The sequence below is a fragment of the Lagenorhynchus albirostris genome, chromosome 14, assembly GCF_949774975.1.
Source record: "Lagenorhynchus albirostris chromosome 14, mLagAlb1.1, whole genome shotgun sequence".
NCBI classification, from domain to species: domain Eukaryota; kingdom Metazoa; phylum Chordata; class Mammalia; order Artiodactyla; family Delphinidae; genus Lagenorhynchus; species Lagenorhynchus albirostris.
In genome coordinates this window covers 26,498,251-26,525,348 of record NC_083108.1, presented here as the reverse complement: position 1 = coordinate 26,525,348, position 27,098 = coordinate 26,498,251, and the positions used below count along the sequence as shown (strand labels likewise).

The window sequence follows — 27,098 nt, the reverse complement described above, 5'->3', positions numbered from 1 at the left end:
ACTCACTCTCCTCTTTCATAACAGTCTTCACTTTAACATGAACACATGTTGGCTCTCAACAGCAGCTGTGACATAAGAGCACAGGTGGGGCTTCCCTGGTAGCGCAGTGGTTGAGAGTCCGCCTGCCGATGCAGGGGACACGGGTTCGTGCCCCAGTCCGGGAAGATCCCACATGCCGCGAAGCGGCTGGGCCCGTGAGCCATGGTCGCTGAGCCTGCGCGTCCGGAGCCTGTGCTCCGCAACGGGAGAGGCCACAGCAGTGAGAGGCATACCGCAAAAAAAAAAAAAAAAAAAAAAGAGCAAGGTGGCGTTAAAACATAATGGACAGTGCTGGAGCAATACATAAAACTTTGATCCACAAACAGGAATATACTCTACATAATGATTTTATTAATGTATATGTAACATGTATGTGAATATTAGTAATTTTATATATAAAGAAATTTAGAAATAAAATAGAAGACTCCTAAGATTTGATTAAAATCAGAGTACCTTTATGAGTGAAGCTACTTACTATAGCTCAAGCATGATTTCTTCCATTCTAAGGTGAACTGTATTAATTATTAGCGATCTTATCTGGGAATCACCCAAGCAAAGATAGCCAGTCCTAAAGCCAGCCAGCCTGATAACAACAGGCAGCAATCAGAAATTAGAATAAGACAACTACTCAGGATTTCAGACATAATATCCAGAAATAAAAACACTGGCTACCATGATACCATCTACTCTTCTAAGAGGGCTTACGACTTTGAAATTCGCTGTTCATGCTATGAAAAACACAAATTAAATACACTTAAGATATACTTTATTACTGGTATTTATACATGTATGTATACACACTATATATATAATAATAATAACTTTATAATTTTAAGAAGCAGTATAGTTAAACATATTTTTGAAAAAGTTCAGGAAAAAAGAGAGATGATTTTGCATTCTTCCTACTTAACCTTCATTTTATCTTAGTCCAGGGTAAACAATTAGAAGTTCTCAAGAAAACATCTTGAACATATACAAGAAACTAAGCCATGTTACCGACCCTCTGGCTGATGGTGGCCACCTTTTTGTCCAGCATCTTAGTGAGGCTGCAGTGGTAGCACCTGCTCTCCGAGCTCTGCGATGCCACACAAGGATGACAAGAAAAAGATAGATGCTGGAAAGTCAGCCAAGAAAGACAAAGACCAAAGGCAAAATGTGGGACAAGCTCAATAACCTAGTCTTGTTTGACAAAGCCACATAAGACAAACTCTGTAAGAAAGTTCCTGACTATAAGCTTAAAACCCCAGCTGTTGTCTCTGAGAGACTGAAGATTCACAGTTCCCTGGCCAGGGCAGCCCTTCAGGAGCTGCTTAGTAAAGGACCCATTAAACCAGTTTCAAAGCACAGAGTTCAAATAATTTATACCAGAAACACCAAAGGTGGAGATGCCCCAGCTGCCAGTACAGATGCATAAACAGGTCCCACCACTGTACATTTTGAAAAGTAAAACTTTACTAAACTGAAAAAAAAAAAAAAAAAAGGAGGGTGGAGGACGGGGACACAGGGACATTAGGTCATTAGGACATTACGGTCAGCATTCCAAAGCGCTGCCAGTAAACTACCGTGAGCTTATTAAGAGAGGCACAGAGCTCTGTAGCTGGAAGGGACCACTACAAAGATGAAGCACAACTGACAGAAACAGTACAACCATCAAAGTTAGACTGAGATGACAAGTAGGACCTCTAGGCGTCCTTTCCCTTGGTTGAAACTTCCTGTTATTGCTCAGATTATTAAATACTAGTAATAAGAAATGATGACATATTTGCATGACATTCTTCATACTCTAAACAACTGACAAAACTATTTCATAACCTCAATTAAAAATCTCAAACCACTTAAATAATCACCACCTATTTAAACACTGGAGTCCCTCTAAAACCAGTTTCCATTATAACATGAGGCTCTTGTCTAGCTGTTATTCTGTACTATTTGTCAAAAATACAGATGTTGTTGGAAAGGAGGAAAATGAAGTCATCTTGAGAGGACACACATGGCTGTGCTGGCAACTGCTAGTCTCAGAAAAGTAAATAAATAACATAGGTCAGAGTTCAGGAATCTTAAACTGATCCATTTGGGAGGCAAAGGAAATATAACATGCTTGAGACGGTAACATGAGCCTCATATTTCAAAACACATTTTCCAGATGTAGATGAAGATGGACAAAAAGAGCAACCTGCCTCGGTTAGAATCAGAAGGTTTCTTGGTCTCCAGTGTTACCTGTCAACCTAAAACCACAAAGGTAGACTCCAGAGGGGGAAAGAGAAAACCTGAGATGAGCTCAAGTACATATGTTATATTAAAGCACATCTTTTTCTGGAGGTTTGAAGACACTGGTCCTCTACAAGGATGAAAGTAGACCAAAAAATCACCAAAAGTGTTTTCAAATTACAAATGATCCTACCTCCCACACAGGAATGTGTATCAGAAATTGGGGGATGGGAGATGGGGATAAGAAGGAAAATGACAGGGACTTCCCTGGTGGCACAGTGGTTAAGAATCCGCCTGCCAATGCAGAGGACACGGGTTCGAGCCCTGGTCCGGGAAGATCCCACATGCCGCGGAGCAACTAAGCTAATGCACCACAACTACTGAGCCTGCGCTCTAGAGCCCGTGAGCCACAACTACCGAAGCCCACGTGCCTAGAGCCCATGCTCCGCAACAAAAGAAGCCATCACAAGGAGAAGCCCTCGCACCACAACGAAGAATAGCCCCCACTCACCGCAACTAGAGAAAGCCTGTGTGCAGCAATCAACACCCAACACAGCCATAAATGAATGAATGAATGGAGACACTGGTATATGTTAGTACTAAGGAGGGGGTTTAAAAAGTGGCTCTGATTATTATGGTTGTTTCACAGTATTAATATCTTAATCATATATGTATTTTTTAAGATGCAAGCTTTTGAAGAAGACGTATATGTGTGTGTGTGTTTGTATACATATATATGTGTGTGCATATATATACACACATACAATATACACACATACATATGATTTCATTTATTTTAAAAAGTTCCTACTTAAAGGTACATTTAATCTATCACTTTTTCTCTGACACTGAAAGAAATGAAAAGAAAAATTTCAAGTTTACAAGAAAAAGACAATGACTGCCTTCCTCTTGCTCCCTCTTCTTGTCCTTTGATGTCTCACACTGGAGATTGTCTTTTGTCTTGATCCTGAACTGATCTTTCAACCTGGATCAGATTTATAGAAAACAACAATAAAACTCATTTTCCTACCCTGGGCCGTTTATTTCCATCTGTAGAGGAGTAAGGTCAATGTCCCAATGGACATGTCACCACAGTAACTCTTTTTTTTTTAATTCTTTTTTTAACCACAGTAACTCTTAACCACTGCATATCTTCTGTTCTCATAACATGAAACTTTGAGTGATTAAACAACTATTCCTTGTTTCTCCAATACAAAATGCTGTCACAACACATGAAAATGTCACAATCCACTGACAGTACAAATTACTAAATCAGTATCTAAAATCTCAGCAAACATCAAACTATTTAGTGTAGGTTAATTCCTATTACCTGAACTTTGTAACCATTAATACAAATTCAACTTTATATAGAATGGGTGAAATTCGTCATTTGTTAGGATTATCAAATTACCTACTGGTAGAAAGATTTTTGTTGTAATCAGAATCTTCACAAAGACCACATTCAGAAAGGTAAATGATTCTGATGCCTATGCAAAAAAAGATATATTTATAGATACGGAATAACAGGAACCATGGAGAAATGTAAATGGCTATGTCTGGTGGAATTGTGGGCATGTGATGCTATAAAATAATAAAAACATTTTTTAAAACTTTTAATATTTGTTACTCCCTCCTCACAGGATTGGCAAACACACACACAGGCTTTATGTGTACAATAAGTATGTGTACATATATAAATTTTTATAGCTGTATCCATAGTATCACAGCACAAAGGTAAACTGCTGGCATGCTGCTAGACAGCAAACATTAGTATTCCAGACTGTGTACTAGATCACTGAATTCATCATACTTGGCCCCAACTTACATGTCTGAAAATTCAGTAACTTGAATTTTTATCCATAAACCTGAAATTCACTGGGTGCTCCCACTTTATGATCATAAAAATATTTTAAAAGATTCAATTTTGCTAATGATTCTTAATCTATTTTTAATCTTTGTTTCCTGTCTTTAGAATACCTCCTCATTAATGACAAAGCAGTCATTCAATTTCCCAGGCATGGGGTAGGGACATAATATTTAAAATTATCTTTCAATTTAGAAAAATAGCAGAGGTTTCCTAAAAGTCTTAGATTAAGGTGCCAATTTCTTCTGACAGGCTATGCAGGGAAAGAGGCTAGAAGAATTACCATCAAAGTGTTAACAGAATGCTTTTTATTTCTTGATGCTTTGGAAAATTGTTTATAAGAATAATTTTTTTCAAAAACAATACCTCTTAAAAAATAACTGCTCACCCGAATTTTAGACTGTAACTTAAAGTAAGTTTTCCTGTTTTTCCTCTATTTCCCATTTGCTTACTATCATTGACCAAGAAGTCCTATGATAAACTTACACCTCAGAAAAAATTTCTAGGTGCTGACACAAAAGAGAGGATACGAACAGAATGACCAGGAACAAAAACCAGGAGATAAAAATGTAAGAGTTGGGAGGGATTACAGAAATGATATAACCATAGCCTGAGTCTCCACTGTGACACCTGGACAGGTGGCATCCACTCTTTCTTAACACAGAAAATGTGATTTTAGCACAAAACATCAACTTTCTTAGTGTTCAGAAAACTCCAACGGGAAGTTTTTCCATGTATCTTTCCTCCATTGGACTTAGATCTGCCAAATGTTATAACAAAGAATAAACTTAACCCAGTTCATCAATGACTCCCGTTCAAGAACTACAAGATAACTATAACATATTCTTTTCTCCTGGCTTAACAGCTTCAATCCTTAGACCCATTCATCCGTCAGGCTATGTTTCCACTATTCACCATCCTGTTTCCCTCCTCTGGCTGCTCTCATTAATACCCTTCTTGATGACAGCCCTGACTAAAATCGTCTAAGTGAAAGTTTTCTAGCCTAAAATGGAACAAAACTGGCATGCGTATGTATCCTGGACACTGCTTCGTTTATTAATGCAGTCTAAGAACAAATCAGCTCAAGTGGTGAACCCTTCAAACCAGTAAGTGAATTCTGACACTTCAAAGAGTTTCTATCAGGAATGGCCATTAATTTATGGAATGTCACCATCTATTAAAATGACTATATACAGTCATCCCTTGGTATCTCCAGGGATTGGTTCCAAGGACTCTCCCACCCCCCACAGATACCAAAACTCATGGATGCTCAAATCCCTTATATAAAATGGTGTAGTACTTGCGTATCCCCCATATACTTTAAATCATCTCTAGATTACCTTATAGTACTTAAAACAATGTAAATGCTATGTAAATAGTTGCTGGCAGCAAAGAGCAAATTTTGCTTTTTGGAACTTAAAAAAAAATTTTCCCCAAGTATTTATGATGATCCATGGTTACCTGAATCCATGGATATAGAGGGCTGACTTCTTGTCCTATGATAAGATCCATTTTATCAATGTATTTCCTAACAATAAAGCATTCTTAGATAAACCCTACTTGGTGGTAATGAATGTCATTTTAATGTATTATTAAATAATTTACTAAGACTGAATTCAGAATTTTCACTGAACTTCCTAACTTCCTGTTTCATAATGGTTCTTCTCTTTTGGCTGTTAATGCATAAGTCTAGTTAGGGTATTAAGAGTTATGTCAACTTTGTGGAATGAGCTGGGAAGCTGCAATTTACAGACATTTTAAACCAAAATTTTCATATGTTGCTGGTTTAGTCAAAAGTTTCTACCTTATACTCACAATGTTAGTTTTTATTTTCTTTTTAACCTCGATGAGGAGACTTACATCTGTCTCTACGGTAGCTGACCGCAGGTGTGAACTGTCCTGATTCCTCTGCATGTTGAAGTCATTTCAGATTGTCACCCAATGTACGTGCCACTCCTCCAGTTCTAAGTCCTCATCAAGTATTGGTAAAAATGTGCGAAAGGAACATAGAGGGTAGACCCTTATGGCGAGCCACCAGAGACACCCTCTATGATCACAGTAACTCATGAGTCCATATCACTACGCACAACCCTTCAACCTGGCAGGAAACCATCTAACTATAATACTGTGCAACCTATGTTTTTCCAGCATATTCTAAAGAGTTTCATTAGAGAGTAAAATCTGGAAATACCACATCTAAGTATTCATTCCCATGATTCTCCACTTTAGTAAACATTTCAAAATTACATTTTCATTTTTTATTATTTAAATGCTAGAAGTGCCAAACAAATTGTCTGAAAGGAACAATAAATGATCGGCATACCCCCCAAAAATCTCACTTGAAATACTTATTCCATTTTCTGTTCCACTAAAAAAACAAACAAACAAACAAAAAATACCCTTTCTGTGATACGTAAATCACATCTGGAAATATAAGCATTTTAACAGTGAAGAAGGCAGCACAAAAAGTTTAATTCTCCTGGTTTCAAAAGTAACTATAAAAAAAGAATGTTTCAAAAGTGCACCGAGAATATAACTCCACTTGTATAAAATGTCTAGAAAAGGCAAATTTATAGAGATAAAAAGAAGATCAATGGTTGCCTAGATTTGGGGTGTGCATCAGGATTAACTGCAAATGAACATGAGAGATGTTTACTGGCTGTTCAGAATATTCTACAACTGAATTGTGATGATGACTATACAACCCTATGAATTTACTAAAATCACTGAACTGTGCAATTGAATACTTAAGATGGGAGAATTTTATGGTATATAAATTATACCCCAATAAAGCCATTAGAGAAAAGAAGTGCTATGAGAAGCCAAAAGGTAAGGCTGGCATACTCAAGTTTGAAACAATATGTTCATGGATGTCAAGAGAACCCGCTGCTACTTTCCTGCAGGTTCCAAAATCTCTAAGAAGCACCTATTGCTAAATACTCAAACCTGTCACTCACTATATGTCAGCAACAGCTTCTGCCAGATGACTCATAAGTAAACGCTAGACTGCATTTACTAGCCCATATTTTGCCCTGGAGAGGGTGAGAAGGGAAGGCAATCAATTTTTTACTGAGACAATGACCATGTGGTTGACACTGAGGCTGAGCTCTTTCATTATCTTATTGAAACCTGAATTTAATCTTATGAGGTAGGCATTATTTAACCCCATTGTACAGAACAGGAAAAGGAGGCTCAAACAAGTTAAATATTTCAACCAAGATCACAGAATGAGTAAGCAATGGTGTCAAAATTGGAATCTACACTTGTCAGATTCCCAATTCCACACACTCGGCTTCCTCATGTTGGTCTGTGATGCCAAATTTACTCCTTCCAAATAGATTCAAGAAAATAACAAAAAGTATCAAATTTGTAATAAATATTTAGACATGAGAAGATTTCAACTCTTACTTCCCAAAGATGGGAATATATTCTTCATCAAAATTTGCTTTCCTATAAACAATATGCTCACTTGAAAATATTTCAACTGAACAAAAGGCAAATTAAAATAGCCCTATATGGTTATGCAACTCTCAAAGAGACATTTACAAACTTATCCCAAGAATAGTTAGTTCCAAGTGTAATAAACAATAGTGAACTATAAATTAACAAACCCTTTGGTTGGGCTGCTTTGTGTTTCTGACATAAAGATGCATTTCCTTTTGGCAGGAGGGTCTTCCTCTTCATCAGAAGAGCTTTCTATTGTTAGGTCAATGACATCCACTTTCTTCTTGCTTGCCTCACTGGCTACAGTCACTGAACAAGGCTTACTGAGGACACCTGCAGCTGCAAGTAGGGAACAGAGGGGCAAAAAAGTCAAAGGTGTAACACGAGCTCTAACCATAAGAGTTTTAACTATGTAGCACATCCTGGAGAATACAGAGCCAATAAAGCCCATACTCTGTCCCACAGACAGAGACCAACTCTGTAACTCCAGTCATCTGTCTATAAAATGACTGCTTACCTAGGGAGACAGGGTGAGCACTATGCCTTGTGAGAAGATCGAAAGCCTCTTTCAGATGGCACACTCCGCGTTATCTCCCCAGTACTGCGACAGATTTGCACAGATCCTGCACCTCACGCTGTCTCCCTAGGTGAGGACTCATGTTATACACAGACATCCGGAGTTAAGGGGCTGGTCTCTGGCCATGGACAAGAGTATGTAGCTTTACTGGCTGTGTATTCTCACAGACATGCGGTAGGGTTAAGTCAGAATCATACTTCCTATCTAGCAAAGCAGTGGTGCTCACATCAAAGAATATATAAGCTCTACAGCATAAGCAAGAACTTGATAAAATTTTCACCTTGATAAGTGGAAAAAACCCCAAACATCTCACTTAAGTTACTCAGACATTTAAAGTTTTTCTTACCAGCTATCTACTTAGGTTCTCCTTTCTGCCCACTACAATAGTCTCACATGATATGTTAACTCACCATTTCAAAGAGTGGTGAGTTGACTCACCATTCTACTACAATCTATTTAGTAGAAAATGCATGCTACTTGATAATGGAAAAGCAGCAGCAACTAATTAACTAAATCACTACTTTTCTCAAGGATGAGGAAAACCCTGATCATTCCACCCATAGGTTCAGTAACAATCACAGGAGAATGATTAATATTGACATAAATCCTTTACTTTTTCCTCTCTTCTTACTCTGAATGCCTATTATTCATTACATTATTAGAATGTTAAATATAGTCAGCACAAAACTCAAATGCAGTGACTGGACTATGCCAGATAAAAAGAAACTAAGTTCACCTATCAGTTTCAATTTCTCAAACAGCCTTTATTTTCCCCACTCAGGGTAGACAGCACAGGGAGTTGAAGGTTGAGTATAATTCCTAGGTAACCAAGGCAAGAGTCAAATTTCTTCCCACAAGGCAATGGAAACAATTAGTTCACTTCTTTACCAACTAACCTATGACCATCTTCCCCCACCCTCCATTAATTGATGATACAGCCTCTCTAACCACACCTCCACCTGGGGTTCCTCCAACAGGTGCTCTAAAAATAATTCTGAGGGACCTCCCTGGCAGTCCAGTGGTTAAGACTCCGTGCTCCCAATGTAGGGGACATGGGTTCGATCCCTGGTCAGGGAACTAAGATCCCGCATGCTGCACAGTGTGCAAAATAAATAAATAATTTTTTATAATTTTTAAAATGAAAAGTTCCAAATAAGTGTCCATAGAAATGTCATTTATAATTTTTCATGTTGTAACAAGCACCATATATTGAAATGATTTTAAAGAACACAAGTAACAAATGTTGGAGAGGATGTGGAAAAAAGGGAACTCTTGTGCACTGTTGGTAGGAATGTAAACTGGTGCAGCCACAGTGGAAAACAATATGGCAGTTTCTTAAAACATTAAAAATATAACTACCATATATGACCCAGCAATTCCACTCCTGGGTATATATCCAAAGAAAACCAAAAACACTAATTCGAAAAGATACATGCACCCCCAATGTTCATAGAAGCATTATTTACAACTGCCAAGATATGGAAGCAACCTAAGTGTCAACAGATGAATGGATAAAGACAATGTGGTATATACATGTATTAATATATACAATGGAATATTACTCAGCCATAAAAAAGACCAAAATGTTGCCAGTTGCAGGAACATGAATGGACTTGGAGAGCATTATGCTAAGTGAAATAAGTCAGACAGAGAAAGACAAATACTATATGATATGACTTATATGTGGAATCTTAAAAATATAACAAACCAATGAATATAACAAAAAAGAAGCAGACTCACAGATACAGAGAACAAACTAGTGGTGACAAGTGGGGAGAGGGAAGAGGGGAGGGGCATTATTACAGGGGTGGCAAAGCAGGAGATACAAACTATTAGCTATAGGATAAGCTACAGGATGTGTTGTACAACACGGGAAATATAGCCAATATTTTACAATAACTATAAATGGCGTATAACCTTTAAAAATTGTGAGTCACTACACTGTACACCTATAACTTCCATAATATTGTAGAGCAACTATACTTCAATAAAAAATAATAAAATGATTTAGGTGATTGTTTTATTTACTTTATATATGAAAAATATACTATGAAAAAACTGATTATAATGTGGTATAAACTTTAGCACACTTAAGAATAAAAATCATTTGGGAGAAATTACATATGTAATAGATGATCAAAAGATAAAGGGAGCAAACTGAGCTCCAAATGGTAGCTCTAATGGCCAAAGTTAACGCTAACGATAACATCACACAAGTCTCATCGTTTTGCTCTCTGCTGCCATTCTGCACATACTTTCTATTTTTGTACATGGCTGGCTGGATACTTTCATAGCTTCTTTCTTCGGTCTCATTGGGCACCAAGAACCATCTTCTTGGAATTTGATCTCATCCACATCAGAACAGTCATTGAGAATTTCCATAAAAAGCCTATAAACCAAGTAAGAAGTACAGAAATGGAATCAAATGGCTCTGTTCAAAGGTGAAATAAAGCAACACATTTTACCTTGGAGACAAAAGTAATGCTTTTTGTTTGTTTTGGCCCTAGGCTTTAGCTGTTTAACTGGCAACAAAAGAGTTAAGTGACTTACTGAATATCATCTTAAAAATCAGTGATTAAACAGAAATAGACACCTGGAGCCTTCTTGCTGGGATTGGCAGTAAAGAAACCACCCTCAGGGACTTCCCTGGTGGTCCAGTGCTGGTAAGTCTGCCTTCCGGTACAGGGGACACTGGTTCCATCCCTGGTTGGGGAGCTAAGAGCCACATGCTGCGGGCAACTAGGCCTGTGCACCACAACTACTGAGATTGCACACCTCAACAAGAGAGCCCACGTGCCACCAACTACAGAGTCCATGTAGCCTGGAGCCCACACACCACAACTAGAGACAGAAAACATGTACTCCACAACTAGAGAGAAGCCCATGCACCGCAAAAAAAAAAAAAAAAAAGATCCCACATGCCACAACAAAGACCCAACGCAACCAAAAAAAAAAAAAAAAAAAACACAACCCTCAACATAACACATAAACCAAACATAAAAATTATTGGGTTCACGGCTTCTGGGAAGATAGAGGAAGAGTAAGACGCAGAGATCACCTTCCTCCCCGCAGATACACCAGAAATACATCTACACGTGGAGCAACTCCTACAGAACACCTACTGAACGCTGGCAGAAGACCTCAGACCTCCCAAAAGGCAAGAAACCCTACCACCACCACCACGTACCTGGGTAGGGAAAAAGAAAAAAGAATAAACAGAGACAAAGGATAGGGATGGTACCTGCACCAGTGGGAGGGAGCTGTGAAGGAGGAAAGGTTTCCACACACTAGGAAGCCCCTTTGCGGGCGGAGACTGCGGGTGGCAGAGGGGGAAAGCTTCGGAGCCGCGGAGGAGAGCGCAGCCACAGGGGTGCGGAGGGCAAAGCAGAGAGATTCCTGCACAGATGATCGGTGCCGACGGGCACTCACCAGCCCGACCGGCACTCACCAGCCCAAGAGGCTTCTCTGCTCACCTGCCGGGGCGGGCGGGGCTGGGGGCTGAGGCTCCGGCTTTGGTCTGAGCTCTGGGAGAGGACTGGGGTTGGCGGTGTGAACACAGCCTGAAGGGGTTAGTGCACCATGGCTAGCCGGGAGGGACTCTGGAGCTGCCAAAGAGGCAAGAGACTTTTTCTTCCCTCTTTGTTTCCTGGTGCTCCAGGAGAGGGGATTAAGAGCGCTGCTTAAAGGAGCTCCAGAGACGGGCGCGAGCCGCGGCTATCAGCGCAGACCCCAGAAACGGGCATGAGACACTAAGGCTGCTACTGTTGCCACCAAGAAGCCTGTGTGCGAGCACAGGTCACTATCCACGCCCCCTTTCCGGGGAGCTTGTGCGGCCCGCCACTGCCAGGGTCCCGTGATCTAGGGACAATTCCCCCGGGAGGACGCATAGTGCGCCACAGGCTGGTGCAATATCACGCCGGCCTCTGTCGCCACAGGCTCGCCACGCACTCCGTGCCCCTCCCTCCCCCCGGCCTGAGTGAGCCAGAGCCCCTGAATCGGCTCCTTTAACCCAGTCCTGTCTGAGCGAAGAAAAGACGCCTCCAGCGACCTACATGCAGAGGCGGGGCCAAATCCAAAGCTGAACCCCTAGGAGCTGTGAGAACAAAGAGAAAGGGAAATCTCTCCCAGCAGCCTCAGAAGGGCATATTAAACCTCCACAATCAACTAGATGTAACCTGCATCTGTGGAATACATGAATAGACAACAAATCATCCCAAATTGAGGAGGGGGACTTTGAGAGCAAGATTTATGATTTTTTCCCCTTTTCCTCTTTTTGTGAGTGTGTACGTGTATGCTTCTGTGTGATATTTTGTCTGTAGAGCTTTGCTTCCACCATTTGTCCAAGGGTTCTATCCATCCGTTTGTTTTTAATTTTTTTCTTAATAATTACTTTTTATTTTAATAACTTTATTTTATTTTACTTTATCTTCGTTCTTTCTTTCCTTCCTTCCCTCCTTTAGACAACGAATCATCCCAAATTGAGGAGGTGGACTTTGAGAGCAAGATTTATGATTTTTTCCGCTTTTCCTCTTTTTGTGAGTGTGTATGTGTATGCTTCTGTGTGAGATTTTGTCTGTATACTTTTGCTTCCACCATTTCTCCTAGGGTTCTATCCGTCCCTTTTTTTTCCTCTTAATAATTATTTTTTTTATTTTAATAACTTTATTATATTTTATCTTATTTTATTTTACTTTATCTTTTCTTTTTCTCCTTCCTTCCTTCCCTCCCTCCTTTCTTTCTTTCTCTCTCTTTCTCTCTCTCTCTCTCTCTCTCTTTCTTTCTTTCTACTTTTTCTCCCTTTTATTCTGAGCCGTGTGGATGAAAGGCTCTTGGTGCTGCAGCCAGGAGTCAGTGCTGTGCCTCTGAGGTGGGAGAGCCAACTTCAGGACACTGGTCCACAAGAGATCTCCCAGCTCCACATAGTATCAAACAGCGAAAACCTCCCAGAGATATCCATCTCAACACCAGCACCCAGCTTCACTCAACGACCAGCAAGCTACAGTGCTGGTCATCCTATGCCAAACAACTAGCAAGACAGGAACACAACCCCATCCATTAGCAGAGGGGCTGCCTAAAATCATAATAAGTCCACAGACACCCCAAAACACACCACCAGACGTGGACCTGCCCACCAGAAAGACAAGATCCAGCCTCATCAACCAGAACACAGGCACTGGTCCCCTCCACCAGGAAGCCTACACAACCCACTGAACCAACCTTAGCCACTGGGGACAGACACCAAAAACAACAGGAACTACGAACCTGCAGCCTGCAAAAAGGAGACCCCAAATACAGTAAGATAAGCAAGATGAGAAGACAGAAAAACACACAGCAGATGAAGGAGCAAGAAAAAAACCCACCAGACCTAACAAATGAAGAGGAAATAGGCAGTCTACCTGAAAAAGAATTCAGAATAATGATAGTAAAGATGATCCAAAATCGTGGAAATAGAATAGACAAAATGCAAGAAACATTTAACAAGGACCTAGAAGAACTAAAGGTGAAACAAACAACAGTGACCAACACAATAAATGAAATTAAAAATACTCTAGATGGGATCAATAGCAGAATAACTGAGGCAGAAGAACGGATAAGTGACCTGGAAGATAAAATAGTGGAAATAACTACTGCAGAGCAGAATAAAGAAAAAAGAATCAGAAGAACTGAGGACAGTCTCAGAGACCTCTGGGACATTAAACGCACCAACATTCGAATTATAGGAGTTCCAGAGGAAGAGAAAAAGAAAGGGGCTGAGAAAATATTTGAAGAGATTATAGTTGAAAACTTCCCTAATATGGGAAAGAAAAGAGTTAATCAAGTCCAGGAAGAACAGAGAGTCCCATACAGGATAAATCCAAGGAGAAATACGCCAAGACACATATTAATCAAACTGTCAAAAATTAAATACAAAGAAAACATATTAAAAGCAGCAAGGGAAAAATAACACACAAGGGAATCCCCATAAGGTTAACAGCTGATCTTTTAGCAGAAACTCTGCAAGCCAGAAGGGACTGGCAGGACATATTTAAAGTGATGAAGGAGGAAAACCTGCAACCAAGATTACTCTACCCAGCAAGGATCTCATTCAGATTTCATGGAGAAATTAAAACCTTTACAGTCAAGCAAAACCTGAGAGAGTTCAGCACCACCAAACCAGTTTTACAACAAATGCTAAAGAAACTTCTCTAGGCAAGAAACACAAGAGAAGGAAAAGACCTACAATAACGAACCAAAAACAATTAAGAAAATGGGAATAACATACATATCGATAATTACCTTAAATGGAAATGGATTAACTGCTCCCACCAAAATACACAGATTGGCTGAATGGATACAAAAACAAGACCCATATATGTGCTGTCTACAAGAGACCCACTTCAGACCTAGAGACACATAAAGACTGAAAGTAAGGGGATGGAAAAAGATATTCCATGCAAATGGAAACCAAAAGAAAGCTGGAATAGCAATTCTCATATCAGACAAAATAGACTTTAAAATAAAGACTATTACAAGAGACAAAGAAGGACACTACATATTGATCAAGGGATCAATCCAAGAAGAAGATATAACAATTGTAAATATTTATGTACCCAACACAGGAGCACCTCAATACATAAGGCAAATACTAACAGACATAAAAGGGGAAATCAACAGTAACACATTCATAGTAGGGGACTTTAACACCCCACTTTCACCAATAGATCATTTCACCAATAGATCATTTTCTACCAATAGAAAATAAGTAAGGAAACACAACCTTTAAATGATACATTAAACAAGATGGACTTAATTGATATTTATGGGACATTCCATCAAAAAACAACAGAATACACATTTTTCTCAAGTGCTCAAGGAACATTCTACATTTTCTCAAGTGCTCAAGGAACATTCAACCTTTAAATGATACATTAAACAAGATGGACTTAATTGATATTTATGGGACATTCCATCAAAAAACAACAGAATACACATTTTTCTCAAGTGCTCAAGGAACATTCTACAGGATAGTTCATATCCTGGGTCACAAATCAAGCCTTGGTAAATTTAAGAAAATTGAAATCGTATCAAGTATCTTTTCCGACCACAACGCTATGAGACTAGATATCAATTACAGGAAAAGATCTGTAAAAAATACAAACACATGGAGACTAAACAATACACTACTTAATAACAAAGTGATCACTGAAGAAATCAAAGGGGAAATAAAAAAATACCTAGAAACAAATTACAATGCAGACACGACAACCCAAAACCTATGGGGTGCAGCAAAAGCAGTTCTAAGAGGGAAGTTTATAGCAATACAATCCTACCTTAAGAAACAGGAAACATCTCGAATAAACAACCTAACCTTGCACCTAAAACAATTAGAGAAAGAAGAACAAGAAAAATCCAAAGTTAGCAGAAGGAAAGAAATCATAAAAATCAGATCAGAAATAAATGAAAAAGAAATGAAGGAAACGATAGCAAAGATCAATAAAACTAAAAGCTGGTTCTTTGAGAAGATAAATAAAATTGATACACCATTAGCCAGACTCATCAAGGAAAAAAGGGAGACGACTCAAATCAATAGAATTAGAAATGAAAAAGGAGAAGTAACAGCTGACACAGCAGAAATACAAAAGATCATGAGAGATTACTACAAGCAACTCTATGCCAAAAAAATGGACAACCTGGAGGAAATGGACAAATTCTTAGAAATGCACAACCTGCCAAGACTGAATCAGGAAGAAATAGAAAATATGAGCAGACCAATCACAAGCACTGAAATTGAAACTGTGATTAAAAATCTTCCAACAAACAAAAGCCCAGGACCAGATGGCTTCACAGGCGAATTCTATCAAACATTTAGAGAAGAGCTAACACCTATCCTTCTCAAACTCTTCCAAAATATAGCAGAGGGAGGAACACTCCCAAACTCATTCTACAAGGCCACCATCACCTTGATACCAAAACCAGACAAGGATGTCACAAAGAAAGAAAACTATAGGCCAATATCACTGATGACCATAGATACAAAAATCCTCAACAAAATACTAGCAAACAGAATCCAACAGCACATTAAAAGGATCATACACCATGATCAAGTGGGGTTTATTCCAGGAATGCAAGGATTCTTCAATATACGCAAATCTATCAATGTGATAAACCATATTAACAAATTGAAGGAGAAAAACCATATGATCATCTCAATAGATGCAGAGAAAGCTTTTGACAAAATTCAACACCCATGTATGATAAAAACCCTCCAGAAAGTAGGCATAGAGGGAACTTTCCTCAACATAATAAAGGCCATATATGACAAGCCCACAGCCAACATCGTCCTCAATGGTGAAAAACTGAAAGCATTTCCACTAAGATCAGGAACAAGACAAGGTTGCCCACCCTCACCACTCTTATTCAACATAGTTTTGGAAGTTTTAGCCACAGCAATCAGAGAAGAAAAGGAAATAAAAGGAATCCAAATCGGAAAAGAAGTAAAGCTGTCACTGTTTGCTGATGACATGATACTATACATAGAGAATCCTAAAGATGCTACCAGAAAACTACTAGAGCTAATCAATGAATTTGGTAAAGTAGCAGGATATAAAATTAATGCACAGAAATCTCTGGCATTCCTATATACTAATGATGAAAAATCTGAAAGTGAAATCAAGAAAACACTCCCATTTACCATTGCAACAAAAAGAATTAAATATCTAGGAATAAACCTACCTAAGGAGACAAAACACCTGTATGCAGAAAATTATAAGACACTGATGAAAGAAATTAAAGATGAAACAAATAGATGGAGAGATATACCATATTCTTGGATTGGAAGAAGCAACATTGTGAAAATGACTCTACTACCCAAAGCAATCTACAGATTCAATACAATCCCTACCAAATTACCACTGGCATTTTTCACAGAACTAGAACAAAAAATTTTACAATTTGTATGGAAACACGGAAGACCCTGAATAGCCAAAGCAATCTTGAGAACGAAAAACGGAGCTGGAGGAATCAGGCACCCTGACTTCAGACTATACTACAAAGCTACAGTAATCAAGACAGTATGGTACTGGCACAAAAACAGAAAGATCAATGGAACAGGATAGAAAGTCCAGAGATAAACCCACGCATATATGGACACCTTATCTTTGATAAAGGAGGCCTGCCACAACTAGACAGAGCCCTCGCACAGAAACAAAGACCCAACCCAGCCAAAAATAAATATAAATAAATAAATAAATTTGGGGGAAAAAAAAGACATTTGTAAAAACTTTACCACAAAGAAAATTCTAGGCCCAAATGTCTTCACTAGGAAATGCTACCAAATATTTGAGGATTCATGATACCACTACTTCCCGCTCCCTATATAAGGCCAGCATTACTGATACTAAAAACAGACAAAGACAAAACAAGAAAACAACAGACCACTATCTCTCATGAACTTTAGCAAAACAAACCCAACAATAAATATAAAAGATAACAAATCATGACCAAGTGGGATCCATCTCCAGAATGAAAGGTTGTTTAATATTTGAAAGTCAATCAATGCAAATCATCATGTCAACAGACTATTCAGTTCAAGACAGCAGGACAAAGATATAAAAGGCATCCAGATTAAAAAGGACAAAGTAAAACTGTCTTTATTCCTAAAATATTACTGCCTATACAGAATATCCTATGTTCTATAACAATGCTATTCGAACTACAAGACGCATTTAGTAAGGTTTCAAGATAGAACATACAAAAATCAACTATATTTCTATATAATACAACTAAAAATATAAAAAACAATACGAGAAATATGAAACAATGGGATAAATCTGACATAAAGCATGCAAGACCTATATACTGAAAACCACCAAACATACTGAAACCTAATTAACTAAATAGATATATATCATGTTCATGGATCAGAAGACTAAATATTGTGAACTCACCCTTAACTTATCTATAGATTCAACATTATACAAATCAAAAACCCAGATTTGTTTTCTAATTGACAAGCTGATTCTAAAATATGCAATGAAATGCAAAATATGTACAATTGTCAAAATAATTTTGAAAAAGAATGAAGTTAGAAGTCCCACATTACCCTGATTTCCAGACAGTGCAGTACTGACATAAATATAGACAAATCAATGGAACACAGTTCAGAGATAAATCCACATATATATGGCCGACTGATTTTTGAAAAGAAGGTGCAAAGGCAATTCAATGAGGAAAATACAATCTTTTCACCAATGTGGCAGAACAACTCCATGACTGTATGCCAAAAACAAAAATGAAGCTAAAATCCTGCTTCTTATCTCACACCATATACAAAAATTAACTTGAAGAAGATAACAGATCTAAGTATAAAATTAAACTACAGAACTTCTAAAGCAAGCAAGGAGAAAATTTTTCTGACCTTAGGTTAGGAAAAAATGTCTTAATATGATATCAAAAGCACAGTACATAAAAGAAAGCCTTGATAAACTGGCCTTAATCCAAGAACTTTTTCTCTTTGAAAGACACTATTAAGAGACTGAAAAGAGGAAATGGCAGAAAACATTAGCAAACTACAGATCTGATAACGGACTTACATCCATAATATATAAAGAACTATCAAAACTCAGTAATATGAAAAACAAACAACCCAGCTGAAAAATGGGTAAAAGTTTAAGCAGTCACTTCACCAAAGATGACACACAGATGGCAAATAAACACACAAGAAGATGCTCAATACAGTCATAACGGAAATGCAAATTAAATCCACAATGGGGTACCACCATATACCACTAGAATGTCTAAAATTTAAAAAACTAACCATACCAAACGTTGATGAGAATGTGGAGCAACTGGAACTCTCATATACTGCTAGTGGGAATATAAAAGAGTACAACCACTTTGGAAAACAGTTTGGTAATTTATTTAAAAATTAAGCATACACCTAGTATGTGACCAGGGATTCCACTCGTAAGTACTTACCCCAGGTAAATTAAAACATCAGTCCACACAAAGACCTGGACATGAATGTTCTTAGCAGCTTTATCTGCAAGAACCCCAAACCAGAAGGAACGCATAAACAAGTGAATTGATCAACTGTGGGATATCTGTACAATGGAATGCTATTCAGGAATAAAAATGAACAAACTATTGGTACATGCAGCAACGTGGACAAATCTCAAAGCAAGCATACTGAATAAAAATAAGCTAGACAAAGGAAGCAGACACTTTATGATTCTATTCATACAAAATTCTAGAAAATCCAAAACAATCTGTAGCAGCAGAAAGCATACCAGTGTTTGACTGAGGATACAGTGAAAGAAAGAGATTAGGAAGATACATGAGAAAACTTTAGGTAGGACAGATATATTCATTATCTTATTGTAATGATATTACAGGTGTATACTGGGTCAAAATGCACCAAACTGTACACTTTAAATATGGGCAGTTCTTATATCTCGATAAAACTGATAAATACAAATAAGGAACAATGCTACCTTCATTAGAATATGTAATACATTAAATATGTATTTTCCCTAATTATATGAAAAACATAATTCCAATCAAAATCCAAACAGGATTTCTTTGTGTAATTTAAGGATGCTTTTATTCAAGTGAATATGGCAAACTGTAATAAGTCAAGAAAATTCTGAAACATATGGCCTAAGAGATATTAATGAATAACAGAAATCCAATAATTAAAATAGTTTTGTACTGGCCAATACTTTGATCAATGGCACAAATACCAGTTCAGAAATGACACTTGAGTACAAAAAATGTTTTAAATGATGGAGGCAGTGTCTTAAGCCCATGGGAGAGATTACTCATTAAGTGTTGGTGAGATTACTGACCAACCTTCAGGTGGAAGGGTGGAGTAATGGGATCACCTATTCGCTACCCTAAAGTTTCTCCCCTATTCCCAATTTTTTCACATAGTTCCATTCTTTACCTTCATAGCGCTTAACACAATATGCAGTTCTTTACTGTCTCCCACTCTGGAAGTGCTCTGTTTACCATTTTAGATCTAGTATCTGACACACAGCCAGTATTTAATAAGTATTATATTGAATGAATTCGTGAAGGAATGCATGATGGAATAAAGAACTGCATGAATGGAAGGGGGAAAAAAAATGAAATCTTAAAAGTACCTGACAAAAAAACAAGTGAATGCTCATATAAAATCTCTGGGACTTTCTAAAACACATTAAAGACAGAAAACCAAAATGAAGAGACAGACTTGATGGAATAAAAATTTAAAGTTTCTGAATGAGAAAAATGTCACAATACAATCAGAAGGCAAACTGGGAAAATATATTTAGCACATGTAAACAGAGAAATTAATATCCTCAGTATATAATGAGCATTTATAAGTCAGTAAGAGAAAGATGAACCACAAAGGAAAAAAAACATTAAGAGACAATTCATAAAAAGTATTATAACAACCAATATAAGGATGAAGATAATAATTGATAATTATTGATAACTGATAATTCTTACAATAAATAAAAATCAAAACAATAAGATATCTTTTCAACTAGAAAACTAGTAAAGGCATTTTAAAAATAAGATTTAATATGATAAGCTTGGTAAGAAGACTGAGAAGTGGGCTTCCAATACACTACTGGGAGAGTGAAATGACAACTAGGAGCGTAAAATCGTTTACTCCTCCTGGGAGGCATCTTGGTAATAAATAGTAAAAGTCTTAAAATTATATATTCTCTTTTATTCAGCATTTCAATTTCTAAGAGCTTAAAGAAAAAAACCCTGTCTAAACGAGCAAACAAAAGCTTCAAAAATGTTCATATCACAAGGTAAAACAGAAAGAGTAGCAACCATGCAGGCTATAATACTGGGTTGGCCAAAAAGTTCGTTTGGGTTTTTCAGTAAGATCTTATGGAACTTTTTGGCCAACCCAAGAGGAAAGAAAACAAACAAGCAAACAAACAAAAAAACCGCTTAAATGATTAGTAATGTACCCACAATGGAACATCAAGTATCTAGGAAACATACCCTAAAATATTAATGGGCAAAGGGACATGACATATGCAACTTAATTCTCAAATGGTTCAAAAGGTTTCTGAAAATAGTAATCTCTTTCTCTCTATATACACACATGCACACACCAAAAATACCTACACATTAAGAGGGAATGTGACAAAACAAATATGGCAGAATGTTAACAACTAACACATCGTGCTACTGTGCAACTTCTTGCTAAGTTTGAAATTATTTCAAAGTAAGTTAAAAAGTAAAAGTTTACAGAGAAAAAAGTCCCATCACTCTTCATTGTCTCATTCCTCTCTACAGTAATACTCTTTTCAAACTGAAAAAAATGCTGAAGTATCTTTAAAGATCTAGGATATTTTTCACTCTACAGAGTGAAAATCATGATGTATATACACATCATTATGCAAAGAGTGATTTCAATCTTTTTAATACATCAATAACAAAATCATCACCATAGGGTGGGATGTTGATGATTTTATTTTAATCTTTTCATTAACTGTATTTCCTAAATGTTAATAGGGGTGCATGGATGATATATGCAATTTTTTTAAACAGTGTTACAGGAAAAAAAGGGTACCTCATTTACTAATAATTAGTTTATATCATTTTCCTTAATTCTGACATACACAATATGACATGAGAGATAATGCTTAAGAGTTTGGGCTCCAGAGTCAGAAAAACCTGGAAGTGAATTCTAGTTTTAAACTTAACAGCTGCATAACACAACTCTATCTACCCTACCACTTGCTCTGCGGTTTTACACAGACCTGGTTGCTCTTCAAGAAGTTCTAGGTAAGCAAAATGACATCACTAAGTGGATTTTACCCTTTCCTATGGACAATGAAATATGATCATGAAAAGCAAAAATAAAAGGAAACTACTCACCCTCTTGTCCCCAACACAAAGAATATTATAAAGATAAAAGGGCCACTAACTACAGTTTAGAAATAAGATTAAGTATAATTATTATGTTGGGATACACTTACCCATCTAAAATTAGACTTTCATAGGCAGCTTTTTTGTCACACACAGGACAAATCCAGGTGGGCTTCTTCTCATTCATTTGCAGATAAAGGGCAGCATCAAAGCACTGTAGATGTGTACAAGTCACTGCACGGCATGGGATTGTCAGCCTCATTTTTCCTAACTATAGGACAGGGAAGACAACATGGGAAATCATTTCAGAAAAGAGAACAAAGCCTCAAAAGTCATAAAAATGTGAAGAAGTCATACGAGACTAACAAAATGAAAAAGAAACTAAAACCAGTATTTATTTCCATCAAGATTGCTATATATTTTATTTGTATTCACTGAAGGACGTATAATTTTTAAAAGACCATCTCACTTTCTGAAAGTAGGTAAAACTTGTAAATTCACAGGTAGGAAAAGATATATATACAATGAAAACATGTCTCTTTCTCATCTCTTCCCCTATTTAGAGAGAACCACTGTTATCCATCTCTTGCATGTCCTTTCACAGATGTTCTATGCATAATCAAATGTGTATTTTAAAAAACATATTCCCAGATACGGTGGCGTGCAATTCACACAATTCTGTACTTACATTTAAACTGTCTCCAATCTCATCACGACAAATAATACTGCAATAAATAGCTATGGGATAAATTCCTAAAAGTAAACTTTTTGAGTCAAAGAAAAGTGTATGGTTTTTGTCACAATGACAAACTATCTTCCACAGAGGTTACCTACTGATTTACACATATACGTGTATTAATGTGCTTGGTTCCCCTCGACCTTGTCAATATAGTGCTATTGAATCCTTTGACCTCTGCCAATCTGATAGGTGAAAAGTACCCCATCGTAGTTTTGGAATACACTTCTCTTATAAGTGAAGTTGAACTGCTGCTGCTGCTTTTTTTCTTTTCTTTTTTTTTTTTTTTTTACTTCTAAGGGTCATTTGTGTTTCCAGGAACTGTCTATTAATAACCTTTTCTCATTTCCCACTTGGTTATTTATCTTTGGTTACCTATATTAATCAGCCTCATGTATGTGATATGAATTGCAAATACATTTTTATATACTTTTTTTCACTTTTGTATAAGCGCATATGTTGATGTTTCAATATACTCTTATAACCTAGTACTCTGTTCAATTCTTATTCCAATCGGTAGAGGAATACCAACATCAAGACATATATAGCATCCAGATTAGATCAGATCAAGTTTTTCTGTAGAGTCTTTTGAATCTCCCTGTATACTCCCTTTATAGAAAAGATCTCAGTTTATAACCAGCTCTCTTATTCTGATAGAAAATCTGTTTCTCCGACTACACTCTAAGCCCCACAAGGTCTATGTCACTGTTCACCAGTGTAATCCAAGTGTCACAACACAGTACCAAGCACGCAGCCTATGCTCAGTATTTGTCAGCCAGATGGTAGAATGAATGGAGAAAGTGGTAAGGGTCAAAGAGAAAGAAAAGGAAGAAGGAAAGACTTCTTTATTTGCACTATAAAGTCTAGAAGAAGTCACAGCTAAACTATAACACTGTTAACTCTGCCTGAGGGGTAGGATTTTTAGAATGTTCCTTTTTTTTTTCTTTTGGTTTATCTGTAATAATTTCTTTCTGCTAAAATGAACATTTGGTTATTTTATAATTTAAAAAGAAAATAATTATCCAACTCATCATTATAGCAGTAACTAATGCTTATATAGTTGTACCTACATGTTAAGGTATCATGTTGAATACTTTACATTAATCTTCGTGACACTTTACATTTTAACCTAACAACTACACTATACAGTTGATATATATTATCATCCCCATTTTATAATGAGGAAATAGGCAAAAAGAAGCTAACTAAATTGACTAACATTACAAAGTTAGAAAGTGGCAGAGTCAATATTTGAATACAGATGCTCTAACTCCAGAGTCCATACTACCTCTAACTGTCTAGGATTCTAAAAGAGATTTTGGAAGTTACAGTGATTCATGCAAGTATGCAGCACAATTTAACTATTTAAGATGGAAAAAAAGTGAGAAAAGAATGTGAGGCAATTTCTCTTCTATGGTATTTCCCTCTATATTTTCCCTTCCTTTAATAACAAATTATCCCTTAAGTAATGTAGAACCTTACAGCATGCTAAAGACATTTATGTAAATTTCATACAATTCTCATAACAACCCCATGACTCCAAAAGGACTAGTATCTATATATCTACTTCTGAAATGAAGATGCTGAGGCTACAAGAGGCTAATACAATTGTAACAATTCAATCAATACAATACAATCACTAAGATGCAGTTGCTAGAGCTATAACACAAATCCAAATATTTTTCAATTTCATAAAGACGTTCCTAGTTTTACATTATACATGGTGGTAGTTTTTGGTTTTACTTATCTACCATTTCCTACTTTGCTAAGAGTTTTTGTTCTATAGGAATGGATGTTGACTAAATATCTATTTAGCACCTAATGAGATGATCAGAGAATTTTTTTTTCTTTTTCAATTATTATTATAGATAATTTCAACAGATTTTCTGATATAAAACTATACTTGCATTCCTAAGAGGCATCCCTTTGTTATCACATATTATCCTTGAAAAAGAGTACTGGATTCTACTGGCTAGTGTTTTATTTAGGAATTTTCCATCATTGTTTTTTTACATAATCCATGTTTGTAAACAACCCAAATAATCACTAAAAACAGGTGAAAAAAATAAGCTGTACTATACCAATTCAACAAAATACCTCAGGTGGTTAAAATTAGATCTAGACATATTAATATATTTAAGATATACCATTAATTTAAAAACAGTAAACCACTGAACAGTATATATAGCACAATATAGTTTTTTCCAATAAACATACATATGATTATAAACAGAGTTAAATCTAGAAAGAAAGCTATCATATTATTTAAAATGTTACTTCTGAATAGGTTTTAGTAATTTAAAATTTTCTCTTTTATCTGAACAACTGTATAATAAAGTAGGCATTATTTGTCAATTTTTTGGATTTGTTTCTTTAAAATAATGTTCTATCTAACTCAACCTACTACTGTTTTTTTAGGCAACCAGATCTCAAACTTTTGGCTTCAGAATCCCTTTACACTCTTCAAAATTGAGAACCTCCAAGAGCTTATATGTATGTAAGTTGTATTTACCAATAGTTATTGTATTAGAAATTAAGAGACATTTTTAAAACACAAGAACACACAAGTACACATTCCATCAGCCATCAGAGCAATGACATCAGCCCCTGTCAGGTAACCCCTATCAAATATCACTGTCTACTCATGACAGAATGAGAGCAAGAAAGGGACAAACTGTGTCCTAGTATTATTATAAATAGTTTTGACTTTCTGGACCTCTTCAAAGAGTCTCAGCGATCCCCAGGTACCCTTGGGCCACAATTTGCAATCTGCTGCTTTTTTCTTTTTCTTCCTCTTCTATGCCATTCTCATCTCTCCTGTAACTGCTTTAGAATTTCCATAGCATAAAGAAACAAAAACATTCAGGACTACAAAAGTTGCTGATCCTAAATTTAATGCTACTCTAGTGTCTTACAAGAGCTAATGAACATTTCCCAAGTTAAAAAAGCATTTATTACTAACTGGCAAAATCTGACCGAATTCCTAATACTGATTATGTAATGTTAATAAAAAAAGATTTGAATGTGCTGAATTCTATTTAGTCAGATGATGGCACTGTTTTGAAATGTATTGATTTTATGAATAAAATGGTATCTAACACCGTAATGCAGCTTTTTTATTAATCAAATATTAAGCAGGTAGTATCCAAATTGGTTTTTACTTCATTATAGACTAATTAGTATCTGTCTAAAGAAAGAGTAGGTATAAGCAAAAATGGCTCAAATCAGTGGTTCCAAACTATTTGTAGAAGCGGTACCATTTTTTAAAAAAACTTGAGTCAGAATCAAACAAGACATAAAATCAAACCTGTTTTTCTTTTCTATCCTGGGGCACCCACCTAGCCTACCTCTGCAGGACAGTCCAAAATTCACTAGCTAATATCACTAAGATGGAACTCCTATGTAAAATTCAGATACTGTGTTCAAAAATTTAATTATACACACTCAATCAGATCCCTCTTTAACAGCTGTTGTAAATTACCTTCCTTAGGTCCTAAGGACAGAGGTTTTGAACTGTGCTCTCACTATCCAGATTCATGTCTACTTCAAATCACTTTACAAACCATACTGTGAAATAGAACATTTCTTCCACAACCTTAAGCTATCATTTTCTCTCATTTTTGCCTAATTAACCCATGGTTCACCACTTATCCTTCCAAACGCCTATGATCCTTTTTTTCTTCACCGTTTCCCATCACCACCCCAGATCCTGTGTTATTTCCACAGTCAGCTGGATACACTCCCTCCATTCTGCTATCTTCAACTGATACTAGTATTATCTCTGCCTCTAAAACTACTTTCATCATCTAACTTCTGTCATCTCTCTGTTAAATTTGATCAAAACACCTGTTTGGTTTTCTGATAACATAGATCACATCCTATAGTTAGCAACCCAATGTTAGGTTAACACTAGTATAGTCTGAAGAGTACCATTCACTCTTTTCTTAGAAAGTGCTCTGAAAAAATCAGGTAGGATGAAGACTGAGGAAAGCTCAAAAGATAGTCTCAGAAACAGATCTGTTTTCACTTGTAAGCAGAGAAAGAAAACATTTAATGAACTTAAAACAGAATCTTGTTACTTCATTTCTTCAAATCATTGAAATGTTAATTTTCTTAAAACCGTCAGTTTTATTAAAATTGACACATGTGAAAGGAACTATTCCCTATTCTTATATAGGGATGCCAATATATGCCTAACGATGCCAATATACCACTTTCACTATTTTGAATGTCCAAGAATCCAATAGTTTGGTTATTGTTTTGGTTGTTGTCATGTAGAACAGCACAGTGTTTGAAGGAAAAAATGGAAAAAAAATTTAAAAACCAGTTCCAAGACAGTAAGACTTACAGAAAATGGAACTGTGCAAACTGTA

General features: G+C 36.7%; 1 protein-coding gene and 1 pseudogene across 15 annotated transcripts in view; one reads left to right on the top strand and one right to left on the bottom strand.

The window, feature by feature from the left end:
- Nucleotides 1-27,098, bottom strand: part of PIAS2 (protein inhibitor of activated STAT 2) — a 95,699-nt gene that overhangs the window by 14,309 nt on the left and 54,292 nt on the right. For all 15 annotated transcript variants that reach the window (XM_060121855.1, XM_060121853.1, XM_060121858.1 and 12 more), the window contains 3 exons: nt 22,100-22,260; nt 10,388-10,521; nt 7,723-7,894 (listed from right to left, as the gene is read on the bottom strand). In XM_060121855.1, the coding sequence (XP_059977838.1) occupies nt 7,723-7,894; nt 10,388-10,521; nt 22,100-22,260 (467 nt within the window). The remainder of the gene's footprint in view (nt 1-7,722; nt 7,895-10,387; nt 10,522-22,099; nt 22,261-27,098) is intronic.
- On the top strand, nt 1,120-1,453 carry LOC132504450 (small ribosomal subunit protein eS25-like; annotated as a pseudogene).